General features: G+C 48.5%; 1 protein-coding gene across 1 annotated transcript in view; it reads right to left on the minus strand.

Annotated features, from left to right (window-relative positions):
* The window catches only part of MOV10L1 (Mov10 like RISC complex RNA helicase 1), a 66,195-nt gene that overhangs the window by 37,153 nt on the left and 7,437 nt on the right, over positions 1 to 21,605 (minus strand). The window contains exons 3-10 of the mRNA XM_044915751.1: positions 17,696 to 17,858; positions 10,508 to 10,620; positions 9,759 to 9,946; positions 6,369 to 6,512; positions 5,836 to 6,080; positions 5,299 to 5,431; positions 3,659 to 3,853; positions 924 to 1,038 (exon numbers count right to left, since the gene is read on the minus strand). Of these exons, the coding sequence (XP_044771686.1) occupies positions 924 to 1,038; positions 3,659 to 3,853; positions 5,299 to 5,431; positions 5,836 to 6,080; positions 6,369 to 6,512; positions 9,759 to 9,946; positions 10,508 to 10,620; positions 17,696 to 17,858 (1,296 nt within the window). The remainder of the gene's footprint in view (positions 1 to 923; positions 1,039 to 3,658; positions 3,854 to 5,298; positions 5,432 to 5,835; positions 6,081 to 6,368; positions 6,513 to 9,758; positions 9,947 to 10,507; positions 10,621 to 17,695; positions 17,859 to 21,605) is intronic.

Here is a 21,605-nt window from a genome sequence, read left to right on the forward strand (position 1 = left end):
GGCTGCCTTCGGCTCAGGTCATGATCCTGGAGTCCCTGGATCGAGTCCCGCATCGGGCTCCCTGCTTGGCAGGGAGTCTGCTCCTCCCTCTGACCCTCCCCCCTCTCATGCTCGCTCTCTCTCTATCTCACTCTCTCTCTCAAATAAATAAATAAAATCTTTTAAAAAAAAAAGACTTAGGGCGCCTGGGTGGCTCAGATGGTTGGGCGTCTGCCTTCAGCTCAGGTCATGATCTCAGGGTCCTGGGATCGAGTCCCGCATCGGGCTCCCTGCTCTGCGGGGAGCCTGTTTCTCCCTCTGCTTCTTTCTCTCTCTGTCTCTCATGAATAAATAAATAAAATCTTTAAAAAAAAAAAAAAAAGACTTAGCTTTTAAAATGCCTTTAAGATATAACTGATTACATGAATGTAATGCAAAAACGGTAAAATGCAGCATGGAATTCAAAACATATGTAGAAGCCAAATTTATGACACCAGCAAAAAGTCCAAGGAAAGAGAACTGGAAGGTGCCACGGTGGGGGTCTCGTCCCTTGGGCACGTTAGAGCATCCCTCAGACTGTGACGCCCCACACCTGTGCTGCCCAAACCCCACTCTCCACATGTGGCTCCCTAGCTAAACTTAACTAAAGAGGACTGAAGACCCCACGTCCTGTCTTCTCAGTGGCTCAGAGTTTTATCCCGGACAGACAGCCATTCAGAGGCAGGCCGCCAGCCTAGCACAGACAGGCTGGGCGGGGGGCAGTGGGGTTCCCCACAAGCAGCGTCAACAGCAGGGGTCCCTCTCTCTCACTGACCTGATATTCCCAGCTACCTGTGGTAAAAACAAACCAGTCCGAGGTCTGAGCCCAAGCGGGGTCCATCCTCATTTCATCAGGAAACACTCAAGTGTGGCGAAGACTGTTTCACATCAGATATATTTCCTACCTCTGCGAGTAATGGCTGAAAAGTCAGAATGTCAATTTTTTGTTCCACACATTTCTTAAGTCTATCTGGTATTGGATACTGTGGAAGAAAACTTGGAAGTTGTCGTCTTGAGTTCCTTAAAAAAAAAAAATTGCACAAGTCAAAATTCTTAATCAGCCCGTGTCCAATACAAGCCATTTTTACTCAGACATCCTTCCCACTTCGGAAAGACTAAAGGTCCTTCAAGGACCAAAAATAAATGTGAACTGCTAGTGTCAGTCTGGACCTTGCAAACTTACTTCAGCTGCTTTGGGATCCCTCCCCCACACCGGCTCTCACAGGGCCCTCTCGCGCCCTCCAGCAGGCAGGCAGGGCTGCCGTGCCCAAGAATCCCGCAGAACCAGTGAGTCTGAAAAGCACTGTTCCTGAACTCCCACCCCGCTAACTCCTACTGCCGCTGTGAGCCTAGAACATCAGAACCACTCCTGCAGGAATGCAGAACACATTCGGTGAAGGCTGCCGTCTGGGTCCTGCCTTCTTGCTTTTCAGCCTGGAGTTTCTCCAGGGAAATTCGGTTTCACCCTCAGGCTTCTGTCTTTCCCCAGAAAGGGCTGTAGGGAGGAGTCACCAAAGTTGGCCACCATCAGGAGGAAGAACATCCTGCCGCTGTGGGCAGGTCTAATATAGCACAAGAAGTGACTGGAAAGGAAACAGCAGGAGAAGAGACAGTGGAAGAGAAGCGACGTGTCCCAGGGAGGTCCAGTGAACCTCCGATTACACGCACCTGCACACACTGAAGACGGGCCCCCCTCCCTCATTCTAACTGCTGCTTCTAGCTCATACTGAGTGCAGGGGGTGGGAGACACGTAGCCCCGACCCCCTTACTCCACAGTCACCTCACCTGGATATCCCTGTAGCTCAGCTCTGGATGGGAAGGCTGCTTAGAGAGAAGTTCTGTGGCAGAAAGGCCCCCAGACCCATCACGAGCAGCACCGGGAAGGCCCAACACCTCCCACCTGAGTCACGGGCTCCACCAAAGCACACACGTCAAGTATGTGTGGAAGCAGGGCGTTCAGTAAACGACAGTGAAGTATTAATTACTAACATGAACACGACAAAGGGGACAGGATCATCACTACACACACGTTTGGGTAAATGGCCTGAACAGTCTTACCGCATGGTCTCAAAATCCATGCTGAGTTAACAAAACATGTCTGTTTCTAGCTTAGAATAGTTGGAGATTCAGCCGAGAAGGTCCTGGCACAAAGAGGTCCTCAAGAGACTGGCTAAGCAAACACACAGACCACGCTGTTCTGGGCAGGGGGCAAAGCCAGGGCAGGAAGCAGGTGCCGGGAGCTCCAGGAGACCCAAGCCGACCGGGACAGGCACTCCGGGTCACTAACTTGACAACAGAAAACCAAGATCTCCTGTTTTAGAGATACTCCCACACAGTGACATAGGGAAACAGCTGATCAGGGGATTGTTGGTCTAGTTCACTTTCTAGGTAAGTCAAACTTTAACTAGAAAGTTGCTTGGTACACCACTATGTGACAACCAAGCGGTCTCATAAGCTCCAATAACTAAAACCCAATCATTTAGGACTTTCCATGGTCACTGCTGGCTCCCGTATTCTCGGGTCCATCTCCAGGGCATGCCCTTTCCATGAGCAGTGGCTCTTACGACTTACTGATCACTACTGATCGCTCCATTGTCAGAAAGGACGTTTTTAATGCTCGTAACCATGTGAGGGACACTACCGTCTTATAAATGAGACTAGGGCTCAGAAAGGCTCTGAAACTGGCCCAAGGTCACACAGCGGTAGTGCTGGCTCCAAACAATGATCTAACTCCAAAGCCAACCACTTAACACTCTAACAGATTTCTTCTCTAGCCTGCAAATTAGGAGAAACCCGTAACACCTTACCTTGAATTGTTACTGGGGAAAAATGTGATTTGAAATTTGCGATTTTCCAGTATTAGAAGAGAAATACCTACCACCCCAGTGGATTCTGGGCAGTACCTAAGTTAAACCTGTCAGTTCCCGCAGCTGAGGGCTGAGCTTTCCCATCACAGAGTAAAGTCAGGAAATACCCTCCCATCCCTAGGTCAGATTTTCTGGCACCAAACTTAAAAAAAAAATTCCAGGGAAGCCAGGGTGGCTCAGCCGTTAAGTGTCTGCCTTCGGCTCAGGTCATGATCTCAGGGTCCTGGGAACGAGCCCCGCATCGGGCTCCCTGTTCTGCGGGAAGCCTGCTTCTCCCTCTGCCTGTTCTCGCTCCCTCACAAATAAATAAATACAGTCTTAAAAAAAATTCTGCTTTTCAGAGATTTTTCAGTTTAGCAGCTGCAGGCAGAGCACGTGGACCACCCTGTGTGGGTGGTCGCTTACTGGCCACATCTTATGGACCCCTTGCCAACTGGTGCCTCTGGGTGCCTGTGTGAGATGCAGGGTGTCTGGGCTGCTGGGAACACGAGACAATGGCAGGAGCAGCCAGGGCGGAGTGGTGGCCCAGAGGGCCGCGGCCTACTGTTCTGTCCTCACACTCACACAGCCGGGCCCTCCTCAGAGACAGAACTGTAGGAGTCGCAGGAAAACACACCTCTCCCCCCAGGTACGGAGACAGGAAGAGGCGCCCGCCCAGCTGCCCCCAGCTTTATCCCAGGATGCTGGCCTCTCTTCAACAGCGACATGGCCCACGCGTCTCTCACACACCTCGAGCACGCATTTGGATTCATTGTCTTTTCTGCTCACGGTACCTTTTCTGTGTGGTCACAACAACTGTAGTTTTTGTGGATGTTAATGTGGTGGAACTTTTAGCCTTTCTCCAAGAAAATGGTTCTCGGACAGCTATTAGCGACTCCTCCCCACTTACGACATTCACTTCAAGGAACCGCCCGATTACAAAGTTGGAGAAGCAGAGTAGAAGGAGCTCCTTGCAGCGGCCGGAATTCCTTGAAAAAACAAAAAGCAATTTAATTTTAAATAAGACAAGCGGATCCGACAGAATTCCCCTTTGTACATGTATGGAAAGTCGGCCACGAAACCACAGTCACCCTTAGTTTTTAATAATTCTCGTCAGAGGAGAAAATGAGCTTTCTAAAATAAGAATGTCTTCCCACAATAAAATCAGCCACCTCAACTATTCTGTGATTCTCAAACTTAAGAACAGGAAAGACACCGTCAGCGTTCTCAAGTTTCAATCAGAATTGTGTAATGTTACCAAAAATAGACTGCTTTTACTTTGCTTTCTGCCCAATTTCCTGCTGCTTCTCTAAGGCAGGCTCTCCCGGAGGCGCCACACTTTGTGCTCACCTACTGCCTTTCACTGATTTCTGTGCTGTCACATTTAAAAGATCATTTAAGGTGGTGGCACCACACAGCTCTGGCTAAAGAGCGGTCTGTGTGAATGGTTGACCCAGCTGTGACGGCTGTGGGCTTGAAGCAGGTGGCGGTTTAATCAGAGTCACATTTTTAAAAAAATATTTTATTTATTTGAGAGAGATTGAGAGAGAGAGAGAGAGAGAATATAAGCAGGGGGAATGGGAGAAGGAGAAGCAGGCTCCCCGCTGAGCAGGGAGCCTGATGCGGGACTTGATCTTAGGACTTCGGGATCACGACTTGAGCCGAAGGCAGATGCTTCATCGACTGAGCCACCCAGGTGCCCCAGAGTCCCATTTTTAGAAAAGATTGGGGCGCCTGGGTGGCTCAGCCGTTAAGCGTCTGCCTTCGGCTCAGGTCATGATCCTGGAGTCCCAGGATCGAGTCCCGCATCGGGCTCCCTGCTCGGCAGGAAGCCTGCTTCTCCCTCTCCCTCTCCCCCTGCTTGTGTTCCCTCTCTCGCTGTCTCTCTGTCAAATAAATAAAGTCTTTAAAAAAAAAAAAAAAAAAGAAAAGATTAAGAATTAGCAACTGTAGAGGGCTGCTGAGAAAGGAAGAGGCCTGCCACCCAGATGCCGGGGTGGGTGGGGTGGTGGCGGCTTGGGATTATCTGCGGTCCGCCCAGGAAGGGAGGTCTCAGCCCCCTGTCCCGTACCCAGCCAGCAGCCCAGCTGGAGACAAGAGGCAGGAAGGCCTCAGCTGAGGGAGCCGGAGGGAAAGTGAGGAGCCGTGGCCAAGGGGCTGAGAGTGGATGGACTCCAACAGGACTGAGGGTCAGAAGCTGGGGTGAGCGGGTGGGGGGGGGGCAGCTTGTCAGGCTTGGGGAGGCAACGCTCTGGTCGGTAAACTCACTCAAGCCATTTTCTCCACCAGTGCTTTTTCTTACGGTTTTGTCTCATTAGAATAGTTAGGAATACGTTTAGAACCTCCAACTTGGAAGAATCACCCATGATGCCTAAAAATCCAAATATACAAATGGCCCCCAAATAAACTCACTCCCAGCCCTCCAGCCACGTACTTTGCATCACATACAATCACAATCGGGGCTCTTCCACCGGGAGGGATGAACCCTCCGGGCTCCAGCTCTGTCACCTGCTTCCCCAGCTTCCTCTCTTCTTTGTCCCCATCTTCTCCTTCACAAGCACAGTCGTCTGGGAGACGGAAATGAAATCCAGAATTAGATCAGAAGCTAAGCGGTCCCTGACAGTGGTGGCAGGCTGGTGGAAACGCACACGTACACACAAAGCGCCAGACAGTAGGTGACAAAAACACCCGTGGACAGCAGGCAGCCCTTCCCGAGTCTGGAGCCACTCACAGGAAGCAGCACATCTAAAGCACGTCTGGGTATCAGTCAAGCTATTTTTGTCTTCTCTTCAGTCCCAAAACATCAGACAAGAGCCCAGAACCAAAACAGCGCACAAACGGCCGCACCAGCTGGAGCGCGCTGGCCACTCCGCCCCAGCCCAGGGCCCCGGGAGCAGCGGCCGCCCTGTTGTGCAGACCCCGCGGGGCTCACGGCCGGCTGACCTAACGCGGTAACAGGAGAAACGTCTACCTGGAGAGACTTCTGTGATGTTCACCACACCGCTCTCTGATGCCTGACAGGTTGTGTGTTTTTGGTAGCTATCTAGTGAGTTAATATTTTCATCCGAAAGCTTCCTCTCCTTCTCAGAAACAGGAACAAGAGACCCTACTGGGCACGTTTGGGTTTTATCCGGTGTTTGAAATCTGAATTGTTTAGCTTTATCCCAGCCAGCTAGTTTACAGCTGACTAAGTTTTGAGGAATATCTCCTTTATTCCTGGAAAAAGAAAATAAGCCATGAATACAGACAAGATTGCTGAAGCTAAAATAATCAGCTACCATAAAACACAGAATTCAATCTTATGAGTGAAAAATAATTGTAAATACCTTTATGAATAGAAGTAAAAAGGATGTTTTAGGGTGAAAAACTTCTAAAAGATCTCCATAAGGGAAAAAATGAACAGAACAGGCAAAATAAAGTTGGTTCTACAGAATTCTTTTTCCCCCCAGAAATTCTTAAATCACAATTTAAAACTCATTAACATAACTTAAGCGACAAACTTACTCTATCCAGACCACCATATTTTTACTTCCTCCTTCTTTTAATGTTCCAAAATTTGTCATCCTCGTGACTTCAATATCACCTTTGTTTTTCAGTAAAAGGGCTCCACAGGACTCATCGGCAGCCTCTTCAAAGGCGGCGGGGTCCCTGCAGAGAGCACCCAAAGAACAGCATCCGGTGGCAGGCATCCCGAAGCTCCACCACCCGCCTCCCGGCCACGGCCACGCTCCTTCCAGACGCGCCGCACCCACCGCAGGGCCAACGTCCCCCAGGGACGTATGGCCACAAAACTACATACAGAGTTCCTACAATACTTAGAATTTCGGAGAAGGACAGCAAAACATCTTGAAGAAGAAAATGACAAATTCTCTAAGATCTAGAAAAAAGGAAGCAACACAGTGGCGACCTCTTGAAGGAGTTCCTGATTCTGGGAACATGCCGCGGAGGGAGCGTTCAATCCTCTCCTCTTCGGGCTGCCAGGAGGTGTGAGGGGAGGCACCCCCCCCTTATAGACCCTCCGATTCCCCTCATTCCGTGGACACTGGCGGGAAGCAGGCAGCTCCGTCCTCCTCACTGCAGACCCACAGGGCTCGTCTGGACAGCAATCTGGCGTCGCTCCCCTCCCCACCCGGCCTGCAGCTCCATTCAGAAAATGGGGCCCCGGCCACAAACTCAGTGACATTCTCAACCACACCAGGGCCCCCTCCTCAGCCAGCTTCTGCCCCCCAAGCCCCTCCTGTCCACACGTGCCTCCCACAGCGGCTAACTCCTCCTCCCGTGCCTCCCACAGCTCAGTCCCTCCTCTGCCCTCACCCCAGACCCAGGGGGCCATGGAAGCAGAGTCCCAGTTCTTGTAGACAGCCAACATCTGCTAATGGAGGGTTGAGAAATACGAGCAAGGAAGGGAGTCAGGAATGACTGGCAGGTTTCTGGTTCAAGCCACCCAGGGAATGGGGATGGGGAAGGTGGCAGGAGACGCTGCATCTGGAGGAGAGTGGAAGCTCTGCTTCGCACGCAGTTAACTGGTGCTTTTCCCGACATCAACCAGGCACGCAGACAGTGGGTCTGGGTGGAGCATACACACAGGGCTCATGCTGGGGAATGCGGACCAGCTCGTGGAGGGAACCCACACAGACAGAGCCCCACGGTCCCAAGCTGCCGCCTGCAGCCGCCCCTTAGGGATCAGGAAGCCTGAGCGGGGTGACAGCACATAAGCTCTCCCAGGGCAGAAACACGGCTCTTCTTTGTCCAAGGCAGTACTCCTGGGGCTAGAACGGGGCTTGGCACATAGAGGGCATCTGCTGGGCTTCTGCTGAAGGGCGGGACATTCGTTTCCACTATAAATTCAGGAAAGGGGAACTGACCGCTCACAGGCTGGGAGTTCCCCGGGACCCAGCACATTCCCTTCATCCACCACTCACCCTCTAATCCCCCACTCTAATTAGGACATTATGAGGGATTCTGAAGTCACAGGATTTGGGGCTGGCTCTCAGCCAGCATCCAGTGATGAAGGTGGAAAAATTTCCCTTGCCTATGAAGATGACTACTGGAGGCAGTCAAGGGAGAAGCTTCATGCAACGTGCCTGGGATCGGAGTGACCCCTCCCCAAGGAGAATCAGCCCCCCACCCCAGACCTACATCAGCCCAGGGGCCACCTGAGGAGGCTCCCCAGAAACTGACCACCCACAGCAAGGGAGCCCACTGGTCGTGCCCCGACCCATTCAACAGATGCTGGTCCACATCTGCTCTGAGCCACTACTCCTCTCGAAGACATAACAAACTGAAAAGCCACAGAGCGTGTGAAAAAGTGCTTATAAAACACAACAGACTAGACAGTAAGAATCTAGAATTGGAGACAAACGATAAGTCATTCCAAGGAATACACTTGGCCCCGAAGCCTGAAATGACAACTAGTTTCTCTCTGATGGTCAGTGAGGGGCAGGACTGGCTGCCACCCTCCGGTGCCCATGGCAATCAGGAGCGCAGGTAACTGCGGGGTATGAAGAGTCAAGGAAGCTCATGTTTTCCTGGCATAGGGGTTTCCTTAAACTGGGCACGTGGCTCCCAGTGACTATGAAGCCTAATGTGGGAAGCGGGCCTCCCGGCTTCTGTCCCAGGGCTTCTGGCTGCTCGCTACCAGGAAGATGACAGAACGAGCGGGACGCCCAAGAGCCTGGTTCAGACACAGGGAGGAGCCACGCTACTCCTGCAGCACAGACACTGGGCGATGAGCTCCTGCCTTGTCTCATGCTCACACCACTGAGTCCATCAGATGGAGCTAAAACCAGACCTCCTGTTCCTGCCAGACCGTCGTGGGTGGTGAGAGGGGGTAAGGGCCATGTATCTGGCTTCACTGCCCCACAGATGGGACAGAGTCATTCTCCAACAGCAAAGCAGGGTCCTGTGGGGCAGGGCAACTGGGCACTGAGTGGCCAAGGATCAGGGCGTCTGCTGGCTGGGACAGGGGCACGGCTCCCCACCCCACACACCTCCACAGCCTTGAGCCAGGCGTTCCGTCCTCTTGAGTCTGTCTATAAACCAGTGGTGCTCCCCACTGTGCCGCTCCCGACAGACCCCACAGGCACGCCCCCAGGGGCACAAAGAAAGACACCAAGGCAAGTGCTCAGTGCATAGAGGGAAACAGGACACAAACTCCCTGCACGGAACCTGCATTCCAGGTGATCCGAGGATATAGAGAATAACTGAGGAGAACGTAGAGTAAGCTCACTGGAGGGACGTGCTAAGGAGAAAAAGCAGGCCAAGGAAGGGAGCTGAGGCAGGGCAGGGTTGCCATTTACACGGAAAGCTCAGGGAGGGCCCCGTGGTGCCTTATAAACATGTGTGGACAAGGTGCGAGTTTGCTGGGGCACAGAATGAAGAATGTGGATATGAGAGATTCAACGATTCTAAGGGGCGCCTGAGTGGCTCAGTCCGTTAAACGTCTGACTCTTGGTTTTAGCTCAGGTCCTGATCGCAGGGTCATGAGACTGAGCCTTGCATCAGGCTCCGCTCTCTGTGTGGAATCTGCTTGGGACTCTCTTTCCCTCTCCCTCTACCCCGCCCCCCCAAAATAAATAAATCTTAAAAAAAATTAAGAACCTACTATGTCCAACATGTTCTAAAAAATACCAACATGTGAAAAAAGAACAAAAGCTATAAAACCCCATCAAAATGTGAAAATTGCCAGTATAAGATTAAGGATTAAGAAGGAACTGTTAACTAGAACTTTAATCAACCACAAAGATCACTGAAAACCTTCCAGAAGATACTTTCCCTTTAACTGCCCAGCTCAGGATTCGGACAGGCTATTATTTGAGCTTATTAAAGCAACTCTTAAAGCACACTTCAGTTGGGCCTCTCCCTTCCCAAAGAAGAGAGCCGTTTCCTCATTACCGTCTTTTCACTGGGGTTATGCATAGGGCTCTCCAGACATAGCATGACTGGCTGCTCTCCACCACCACGGCACTGACCACGTCATGTCTTCGAGGCACGTATCCTTCAGCAAGTTTCAGAGAGTCCAAGGTGAAAAAGATGCTGTCATCTATCACCCCGTTTCTCCCGCAGAGGCTAGAAATGCAGACCTGCAAACACAGTAATTGACCGTGTAAATGTGTGCCGCACCAGGGGCCGGCCTCTCCAAACCAGCCCAATGAGGGCTGGCCTCCACCTCACCTGGGCCCCACTGCAGACCAAGTCCAACCTCTAAGGGGAGCGGGGACCCTGGTCTTGGAGAAGCAAAGCCCCGAAGATTTCATGAACGTGTAAGGCCCTCAGAGCCAAGCCTGAGGTCGTGGAGTGAGAGCGTGCCTGGTGGCCCGGGCTCACTCCCCGTGTCTCCATCCCAGCCCAGCACACACCCTCACTCTGTGAAAACTCCAGTCTCCAACGCCAGAGTGCACCAGCCTTTATAGGCGAGCTCCAGCCCTTTACCCACCCCCTCGTCCCAGCAGTGAGAACGTTTCCACATTCTGTTAAACTACAGCATCTAGGATTGCATCGTACGAGCATGCCAGGCGATCTCCAATGATCTCAAGAAAACCAGCGTTCTCAGCGAGGAAACAGCTTGACTTCCCAATGCACCCAGGAGAAGCCTGGGCTGTGAAAAGACAGGAAGACAAGGACAAGCGAGGGCCAGCACCTACCCTGTCCACGCGCTTGTACCTCAGGGGCTTCACTGAGATGGCCTCGCTGTTCCACGTGCCCGGCCGGATCCAGTACTCCGCCTCCACCCAGTCTCCCTTGCAGGGCTCGAAACCTCCAAGCAGGGAAACCATGGTGCTTACTTGGTAATGTTGGTTATACCAAAGTGTACAATTCGTTCTGAAGTTATGATACACTGAAACCATTTCTGTTCTACCTAAGAAACCCGTTTTCAATCTTAGCTCTCTCCTGGGTTTCCCCAGTTGAATGGAGCAGAGGATGTTACAGGCCCACCTTTCTGCAGCCTTACCCTCTCCTGCCCACCAGGCAAAGGCAGGGAGCCAAGAGGACTGCAGCCTGCATGGTCATACACCTGGTTTGCACAGTTTCAGGATCCCCTCTGGTTTCAAATGTTCCCCATGTTTTTCATAAGTATTATTATTAACTGCAACCAAATAAGCTGAACAGCAAATCTCTTAGTCTCCAGCCTCTAGGGCGTGTGGCTCAAGTGTGGCGGACAGTTTCTCTAATACGTGGGCACTCCTCTCTGTCAACTCTTTGCAGGAACAGTTTGCGGGAACACACAGGGTACTTGGTGGCAAAGCGCAGTGCACTCCGACCTGAGAGCTGGGGTGTCTATGCCAGCCCAGGTGGGGGAGCACTCAGTGCCCCTGCCGGACCCCGGGTGTGCCAGGCAGCTGTACCGCGGCCCCCGCAGGACGCAAGGTGCCCCGGGCCGCCACAGCAGGGTGGGCAGGAATGCTGGGCAACTACAGGTTCAGCGGCACGCAGTGGCTTGACCATGCGTCAGTAACACAGGGAGCACAGCCTGAGCGGGTCTGCTACGGCGCACGGCGTGACGCTAAACCTGTTATAACCTTTTCGTCATTCTGCAACAAATACTTTTGACAGCAATCAGTTCAAAAAATAGAAGTGCAGGGACGCCTGGGCGGCTCAGTCGGTTGTGTCCGACTCTTGATCTCAGCTCAAGCCATGATCTCAGGGTCGTGGGATGGAGGCCCCGAGTCAGACTTGGGATTCTCGCTCACTTTCCAAACTCTGCCCCTCCCCACCGCACACAAGCACTCTAATAAAATAAAAAAAAAAAATACATAAACAAAACCCAAAAGCGTATAATTTAAAACTGAGTTTGCTTCTCAAGAAAGCTGGTGATAAACCCCTAAGAGCCCGAACATCTGACAGCTCCTGATCAGCACGAGGGCCACAGTGGTACCACCACACCAGTGGTGTGAATCCAGAAGAGACAAACCTGCTGGAGCACCGACTTCTGGGTAAGGTGGCATTTTAAGAGGACAGGCCCGGAAGCACAATTCAACAGGTTGTAGGACACATTTGTATGTTGACTTATAAACCATGACTTTATCAAATATTTAACACAATTCTGCTAATTTTTTAGTCCAAATCTCTTCAGATACACGAGAAAAACGAAGCAATGTGTTAGTTGTATAAACAGTTATTTCAAGGAGTAAAACAGTGAAGCAAACTGAAATAATAGTTTGATTTCTTTTCCCCATCAGTATCATGGACTCAGGGGCGCCTGGGTGGCTCAGTCGTTAAGCGTCTGCCTTTGGCTCAGGTCAGGATCCCGGGGTCCTGGGATCGAGCCCCGCGTCGGGCTCCCTGCTCAGCGGGGAGCCTGCTTCTCCCTCTGCCCCTCCCCCCTGCTCCTGCTCTCTCTCACATGTGCGTGCTCTCTCTGTCTCTCAAATAAAGAAATAAAACCTTTAAAAAATAAATTGCAGTCACTGAATATACAGCTTGTAAACAGGAAAACAGTGACACTGCTCTCCACCAAAGCAACAGAGGAAACGAAGCCATGAGGCCCCAGGAGGCCTGTACGGCGCACATGGCTTAAAGCTGAAGTGGTATGACTGGACCCCACACTATCCCAGCTTGCACCAAGTCTTCCAACAAAGCCCTCGATATTTAATTGGATAAATGGATATTCTGTAATGGAATGATTGAAATGGACCAGACATAAATTTACAGCATCCACATTTGATGTAACATTAAAAAAAATAAGACAACTTATATGACAAGTTTTAGTTGATGATAGCATTTGATCACCTTTATGCTCATAGAGACAAACAAATAGTACCTGTAAAAACATTTGGGCTGACATAGTTACATGTCTCAATAGAAAAATACCGGACTTGGGGCACCTGGGTGGCTCAGCCATTAAGCATCTGCCTTCAGCTCAGGTCATGGTCCCAGGGTCCTGGGATCGAGCCCCGCATCGGGGTCCCTGCTCTGCGGGAAGCCTGCTTCTCCCTCTCCCACTCGCCCTGCTTGTGTTCCCTCTCTCGCTGTCTCTGTCAAATAAAATCTTTTAAAAAAAAAAAAAAAAGAAAAATACTGGACTTAAGAATTTAGTAGAATTTGCTCTGAGCTTACTAATATTTCCTCAATTAAAAATGTTATAGCCTACAAGGAGAGCCAATCAAAAGTTTCAGTTTCAAATTCATCAACCATAAAATATGCAGCTTTGAAGAAGATTCCAAGCCACTGTATAAAAAAAAATGAAATTAAGATACTAAAAAATTTGTTTTAATTTTATTTTTTTAAATATTAAGGTTTTATTTATTTACTGGTTTGAGAGAGAGCAAAAGAGAGAAGGCATGCACATGGCGGGGGGTTGGGGCAGAGGGAAAGGGAGAGAGAAAATCTCAACCAGACTCCCCGCTGAGCTGAGTGTGGAGCCCAGTTAAGCAGGGCTGGATCTCACAACCCTGAGATCATGAACTGAGCCGAAATCAAGTTGGACGCTTAACCAACTGAGCCACGCATGAACCCCAATGTATGTTTTTTAGAATACCAGTGACAGGGCGCCTGGGTGGCTCAGTTGGTTAAGCGACTGCCTTCGGCTCAGGTCATGATCCTGGAGTCCCTGGATCGAGTCCCGCATCGGGCTCCCTGCTCGGCAGGGAGTCTGCTTCTCCCTCTGACCCTCCCCCCTCTCATGTGCTTGCTCTCTCTCATTCTCTCTCTCTCAAATAAATAAAATCTTTAAAAAAAAAAAAAAAAAAGAATACCAGTGACATGCTATTAGAAATGCTGAAAAATTAAAATATGTTATTATGTGTCAAGAACATAATGACTGAATAATATTAAGTTGTTTTAATGGGCCCAAGTATTCTTTTTCTAAAAAAAAAAAATTGTGGGGCGCCTGGGTGGCTCAGTTGGTTAAGCGACTGCCTTCGGCTCAGGTCATGATCCTGGAGTCCCGGGATCGAGTCCCGCATCGGGCTCCCTGCTCGGCAGGGAGTCTGCTTCTCCCTCTGACCCTCCTCCCTCTCATTCTCTCGGTCTCAAATAAATAAATAAAATCTTAAAAAAAAAAAACTGTTTTGCAAACAGTTTCTGAATAATGCTACTTTAAAGGTCCACCAATACAGTAAAATCAATTTGTTCATCGATATGCAAGTGTTTAAAAAATGACTTAATTCATTTTCACACCCCTTCCCACTTCTCAGTGTGTACCAGTCTGGACACTGACATGGTCACCCGGCTACAGCTCTGGCCATGGGAGAGGAGACAGCCACTGTCAGAACACGAGGTGGGGGTGTGACCCTGACCTCTCTCCCCTCTCTTCTGCCAGTCAGTGGGTGCTCTCCTGAGGCTAATCCCAACCAGAAGCCAGAGGGCAAGGCTGGGTGGTCCATACTGGGCAGGCCTGGGGGCAGAGTGGGGCGGATGCAGAAAGGCATCAGAGACCGTCCAGTTGCAAAGGCTGAAGAACTCCGGCAACGGGACAGGGTGTCAGAGGGCTGGGCTTCGACCCAGGAAGGAGGGACCAGCTGCTGGGTAGAGGTTTTCAGACAGAAAATCTGCAGACCTCAGGGATGCAGGCAGAGGAAGAGCAGGGCCCGAAGTGGCCCCCTGATCACTAAGGCGCACCCCGACACAGGGCACAGCACTCTGTCCCGGGAGTGGCACAGGTTCTTGGGCCTGGTGAAAGGGCTCAGGGAAGATCCACGACACCTGCTCTTTATCTCCCAGGTGGGTCCATAAACCAGTTCATCTGCTAAGAAGGAAAGAACCTGACTTGTGACCCAGGCTGGGAGCTCGGGCCACACTGGTTACGTGGATGTGTAGATGCTACAGGGCTATCCACGGCTTACCCTGGAAAGAAAGAGGAAAGAAGGAAGTTCGTCGTACACTCGGACTCTAGACCCCGCTCTTAGGCCAGTGATTCCTACCCAGGGCCATTCTGTCTCCCAAGCCATGTTTGCAGACGTTCTGGGTTCTCACAACTGGGGGATGGGGTGGCAGTTAGTGGGTAGAGGTCAGGGATGCTGCTAAACACATCCCACAATCCACAGGGCAGCTACCACAATGGAATGGGCAGCCTCAAATGTCACAGGGCAGAGCACGAGAAAGCCTGCTTTAGGCTGAATGCCCAATTCCATTTTAGCAGCCTTGGCCAAAACGGTTAAGGAATCACTGGATATTCACGTGTAAAACAGCTTGGGCTCTGCTACTGATGTTAAGAATTCTCATGAGTAGGGAGGAGGGCGCCTTACTGGCTCAGTGGGTAGACATGTGACTCTTGATCTTGGGGTTGTGAGTTCAAGCCCCATGCTGGGGACTGGGGGTAGAGTTTACTTAAAAAAAAAAAAAAAAAAAAAACAAACCAGGAAGAATGAAGCAGGGGAAATAGGAGGGGTAGACGAACCATGAGAGACGATGGACTCTGAAAAACAAACTGAGGGTTCTAGAGGGGAGGGGGTTGGGAGGATGGGTTAGCCTGGTGGTGGGTATTGAGGAGGGCACGTTCTGCATGGAGCACTGGGTGTTATGCACAAACAATGAATCATGGAACACTTCATCTAAAACTAATGATGTAACGTATGGGGATTAACATAAGAATAAAAAAATTAAAAAAAAAACCCAAAAAACAAACAAAACAAAACTTGAAAAACAGAAAAAGAATTCCCATGAGTGTTATTTGTGGGCCTGGATCTGAAGTGTCATCCACAGAACTGGGCTGATGGCCACCACTGCCTCTACAGTCCGAGACTGAGGGGACTCTGTGATCCTGAGACCTCACCTCCCACCTTCACACTCTTCAATATTCACAGGCTCACAGCAGTCCCTGGTGACACCCCTCCTTCTGGTCCCTCCTTCCCGGGTCGAAGCCCAGCCCTCTGACACCCTGTCCCGTTGCCGGAGTTCTTCAGCCTTTGCAACTGGATGGTCTCTGATGCCTTTCTGCATCCGCCCCACTCTGCTCCCAGGCCTGCCCAGTATGGACCACCCAGCCTTGCCCTCTGGCTTCTGGTTGGGATTAGCCTCAGGAGAGCACCCACTGACTGGCAGAAGAGAGGGGAGAGAGGTCAGGGTCACACCCCCACCTCGTGTTCTGACAGTGGCTGTCTCCTCTCCACCCCTTCCCAAAACAGTCAGAGCTTGCTCACCTCCCATGCACAGCTGAGCCAGACTCACACGGGTCACCCTGGAAGGGTCAGAACACAACCTGTGCTTCACCTGGACCTCCTCACAGAGCCCTTGGTCCGCCTGCACGCAGGGAGACTGGGCCTTACCAGCCCTAGAGGAACCCCAGACTGGCCCACCTCCCACCGTGCCGCACTGCACCGTTCCGGCACAGCAGAAGACCCTGGCCTGTCCGCTCTCCCTCCCATTAGAGCACATTCTACAAGACAGCGACAGGCCCCGGGTAAGGCCTTCCAGTATTTGCTGAATCGATGCCAAGAAAGAAACGGTACGGTCTGGCTCTCCCTGAAGTAAATGAAACATCTAGCCCAGCTCTTCCTCTTCTCATCTTCCAGTCAGAGATGGGCAATGGTACCCTGCCGCCTGTCTCTGTACATACAGTCTGACAGGGACACAGCCACACCTCTCTGCTTCAGTGCCACTGACGGCTGTGCTCACGCTACCACCAGCCCAGAGGTTAAGGAGCTGCGAGAGACCACGGGCCCCGCAAGCTTTACAACCTGGCCTGTCTCAGAAAAGGACGGTGGCCTTCGTTTTGGGACTCCCGTTACCTTTTTCCACACCGTGTTTTCTCTTTCAAGAATGTTCTTTTTGCTGCGGATGTCAGGCTGTCAGCTATCTGGACCCTCTCAGCTCAAGAAGACTTGAGACTGTGCTGGAAATCCTCCACCTGTGTTCAGGTACCAGTCCTCACGGTCAACTACTTCTGCACCTCAGCAGTGTCTGCGGCACGAACCGTGTCCCTGTCCGGGAGTCACTTCCTGTCAGCAGTTACAGGGACCGAGGGATTCCCTTCGGAGCAACTGCACGATCAGTTTTTCCAGAATTGAGAGTTTTCTGACAGAACGGAGTTTTTAAAATCCCAGCCACCTGTCAATTTCATTCTGGAAACTTCCAGGGTTAGCAATCAAGGTCAGAGTCCTGGCTTTTACATCTAAGAAACGTAGAACAGCAAGTGGCCGGGTGGGCTGAGCTAATCGCCCTCCTGCACTGGGCTCCCTGGCAGCCAAGGTGGGAGAGAATTGCGGCTCCCCCGCCCACGCGTGGCTGGCAGGGTGAGCAGCTGGAATTCAGCTCAAGAAGTACCTCACCCATGCAGCTTTTCCAATCCTGCCCGATTCCAAGGCAAGTACAGGTCTGTTTCTCCTTGGGAGGAAGATCTAGGGTCTTACTCATCTTGGTCTCCTACTACCTAGCTCCCTACCCATCACTGTAGACAGCAGGTACACAATAAATCGTTGTTGAGTTAGACTCAAGAACGGCATTAACAAATTATTTATTTAGGCATAAAAACAAAATTTTAGATAGCTAAAAACAAACGCAATAAAAAACGGATATACATTTGTGGGAAGGACAAAGTTATCCCCAAGTCCTCTTTTAAAACATTTGAAGTACTGTAAAAACAGCAGTTGCCTTATACATCTGTGACACTGTTGACTTAGATCAGTAACAATACTTACATAAAAGGAACAATTACCCAGAAATTAGTGACTCCATTCAACGAATGACACAAAACGAACCACAGCAGTCTACACCGTCTACTGCTTGGAGTCAACACCTGGTGAAGGCATTCTAGTCCGAAACCTTCTCAAAAAACAAAGCATGCTCAAATTTGGCCCTTTCAATATGTGTGACCATCTCAAAGCTAATTCATAAAATTAAAAAAAATACACAAAACCTCACCTCAAATGTGAGCAGAAACCCATCTAACATACCTTCGCAAACACTCTCCAGAGAGAAGTATGTGGTCTGACTGATGTAGCCAGCACCCTCCATCAGCGAAGTCACACAGCCAATCAGCACTCGGGGGCTGGAGTCGGACAGCCCTCTGCCATGGTTTTTGCTGTCGTCTTCCCACTTATCAGAGACAGCCTCCACCTGCAAGACAAACCGCTATTCAAACTATAATAAAAGGACTACAAGAGAAGCAAACTACAGGCAAGTATCTTTCATGAATACAGATATTAAAAATCCTCAACAAAATACCAGGAAACCAAATATGACAGTGCATTAATAGGGTTACACACTGCATTCAAGGCCAGTTTACCCAGAATGCAAAGATGGTTCAACATATGAAAATTAATCAATATAATACACAACACATTGGTAGAACAAAGGAAAAAAACACAAGAAATTCTCAGCTGATGTAGAGAAGACATTTGATAAAACGACACCCTTTCATGAGAGAACACTCCAACCAGGAATTGAAGACTTCTTCAACGTGATAAAGCCCATGTATGAAAAACCCACAGCTAACATCACACTCAATGATGGAAAGATTGAAAGTTTTTCCCTTAGAATAAGGAACTAGGCAAGGATTTTGCTACTTTTGTTCAAAAAAAGTATTGAGGCCTTAACCAGAGCAATTGGGCAAGAAAAAGAAATAAAGGCATCCAAACTAGAAAGAAAAAATATTTGTTTGCAATGGCATGATCTTACATGTAGAAATATATTTTCTATAGGAATAAATATTCCATAAAAAATCTGTTACAGCTAATAAATTCAGCAAACTTGTAGCATACAAAATCAACATACAAAAATCAGTTGCATCTTGTGCACTCACAATAAACTATCCAAAAACAGAAATTTAGAAAACAATTCCATTTACAATACCATCAAAAAGAATAAAACACTTAGGAATAAAGTTAAGCCAAAAGATGAAATACATACACTAAAAACTACAAAATGTGATAAAAGAAGTAAAAAAAAGACACAAATAAATGGAAAGACAAAGTATTCATGGACCAGAAGACCTAATATGGATATATCAATACTATCCAATGTGATTTACAGATTCAATGTAATCCCTCTCAAAATCCCAATGACATTTTCAATAGAAATAGAAAAACCCCATCCTAAAATTCACCTGGACTCTCAAGGGACCCCAAAGAGCCAAAACAATCTTGAAAAGGAAAACAAAGTTAGAGGATTTCAAAACATGCTACAAAGCTACAGTAACCAAGAGTGTGGTAGTGCCATAAAGACAAACTTAAGACCGATGGAATAGAATATGGTCAAGTGATTTTCAACAAGGGTGGGGAGACCACTCAAGGGGGAAAAGGTTTTACCCATTGTGCAGTCCTCTCAAAAAATGGTGCTGGGAAGGGGTACCTGGGTGGCTCAGTCATTAAGCGTCTGCCTTCGGCTCAGGTCATGATCCCAGGGTCCCGGGATCGAGCCCCGCGTCGGGCTCCCTGCTCCGTGGGAAGCCTGCTTCTCCCTCTCCCACTCCCCCTGCTTGTGTTCCCTCTCTCGCTGTCTCTCTGTCAAATAAATAAAATCTTAAAAAAAAAAATGGTGCTGGGAAAATTGGGTATCAACATGCAAATGAATGAAGGCAAACCCTTACCCAACATCATATTAAAAAATTAACACAAAATGGATCAAAGACTTAAATTTAAGAGCTAGAACTATAAAACTTTTAGAAGCAAGCAAAGGTGAAAATCTTCATGATCTTGGATCAATCAATGACTTTTTCATTGTGATATCAAAAGGACAGGCAACTTAAAAAAAGGATAAACTGCACTTCATCAAAATTTAAAACATCTGTGTATCAAAGAATACTATCGAGAGAAACTGAAAAGATAACCCACAGAATGGGAGAAATGTTTGTAAACCACGTATCTGATAAAAGATTAATATCCAGAATATATAGAGAATTTCTATAAGTCAAGACAAAAATAAATAAGGCAGTTAAGATATGGGCAAAGAACTTAAATAGACCTTTCTCCAAAGAAGGTATACAAATGACCAATAAGCACATGAAAAGATGTTTAACATCACTGATCATTAGGGAAAGGTAAATCAAAGCCGCAGTAAGATACCACTTCGTATCCACTAGGATGGTTACTGTCAAAAAAATGAAAAGTAACGTGTTGGCAAAGATGTAGAAAAACTGGAATCCCTGTGCACTGCTGGAGGGAATATAAAATGCTGCAGCTACTATGGAAAAGTTTGCAGGTTCCTCAAAGAGCTAAACATAGAATGACCATATGACCGCTGTAATTCCACTCCAAGGGATATACCCAAAAGAAAACAGGGACTCAAAGACACTTGTTCAAAGCAGCATTATTCACAATAGCCAAAAGGTAGAAACATCCCAAGTGTCCATCAACAGAGTGTACAAAGTGTAGCCTATATACAATGGAATATTCTTCAGCCATAAAAAGGAATAATATTCTGATGGGTTACATGGATAAACCGTGAAAATACGCTAAGTCCAATAATGCAAACACAAAAGGACAAATATTGCATGATTCCACATGTCTGAGATACCCAGAAGAGTCAAATTCATAGAGACAGAAAGTAGAACAGTGAATTATTTTTTTTTTTTAAGATTTATTTATTTATTTATTTATTTGACAGAGAGAGAGAGATAGCGAGAGAGGAAACACAAGCAGGCGGAGTGGGAGAGGGAGAAGCAGGCTTCCCGCCGAGCAGGGAGCCCGATGCGGGGCTCGATCCCAGGACCCCGGGATCATGACCTGAGCCGAAGGCAGACGTTTAATGACTGAGCCACCCAGGCGCCCCGTTTTATTTTATTTTTAAAGATTTTATTTATTTATTTGAGAGAGAGAGAGAGAGAGAGCGAGCACATGAGAGGGGGGAGGGTCAGAGGGAGAAGCAGACTCCCTGCCAAGCAGGGAGCCCGATGCGGGACTCAATCCCGGGACCCTGGGACTGTGACCTGAGCCAAAGGCAGACGCTTAACGACTGAGCCACCAGGTGCCCCTGAATTATTGTTTTAATGATGATGAAAAAGTTGTGAAGATAGTGGTAATGGGTGCACAATGCGAACGTACTTGTCGCTGGATTGTACACCTAAAAATGGTTAAAATGTTAAATTTTATGTCTATTTCACCACAGTAAAGCTACGTAAAAAATAAGCAAGGAATTCCACATCTTTCATGAAATCAGTAATACTACCTAATGTTGGCAAATCAAGCAAAGGTGAAGCATATTGTTCAAGTGATTCAGGAATCTACTGAAAAGCTAAGAACAGAAACCAAGAAAAGCACTGGGTCTGAGGAAATAAAGCACAGCTGGAGTATACGCAAATTTTTTTTTTTTTTTTGGTAGCACCGTAGGCCAGAGCAACCTACTAGAACTTTCTGCAATGAAAGAGACGGTTTATGTTTGTGCTGCCCAATTTGGTAGCCACCAGCTGCATTTAGCACTTGAAATGTGGTTAGTGAAGCTGAGCAACTTTAAATTTTATTTACTTTTAATACATTTAAATTTAAATAGCTACACATGATTGATGCTATCATACTGAACGATGCAATTCTAAAATTTGGTATTTAAATGTACTATTTTTAAGATTTAAAAAAATAATATTAAGCATTAACTAAAATAGTAATAAAGTACATCTCAAACATCTTTTAGAAGATTTTATTTATTTATTTGAGAGAGAAAAAGTGTCGAGCAAGGAGCCCGACACGGTGCCGATCCCAAAACCCTGAGATCATGACCTGAGCCAAAATCAAGAGTCAGATGCTTAGCCTTAACCCAGGTACTCCTCATCTCAACCATTTTTAAAAAGGAGTTGAGCTCACTAAGTTTGCCAGCTACCAAATAACATAACAAAACCCAGCAGCTTTCCTACATAAGAAAACCATTAATTTA

This window comes from Neomonachus schauinslandi, chromosome 5, assembly GCF_002201575.2.
Source record: "Neomonachus schauinslandi chromosome 5, ASM220157v2, whole genome shotgun sequence".
NCBI lineage: Eukaryota > Metazoa > Chordata > Mammalia > Carnivora > Phocidae > Neomonachus > Neomonachus schauinslandi.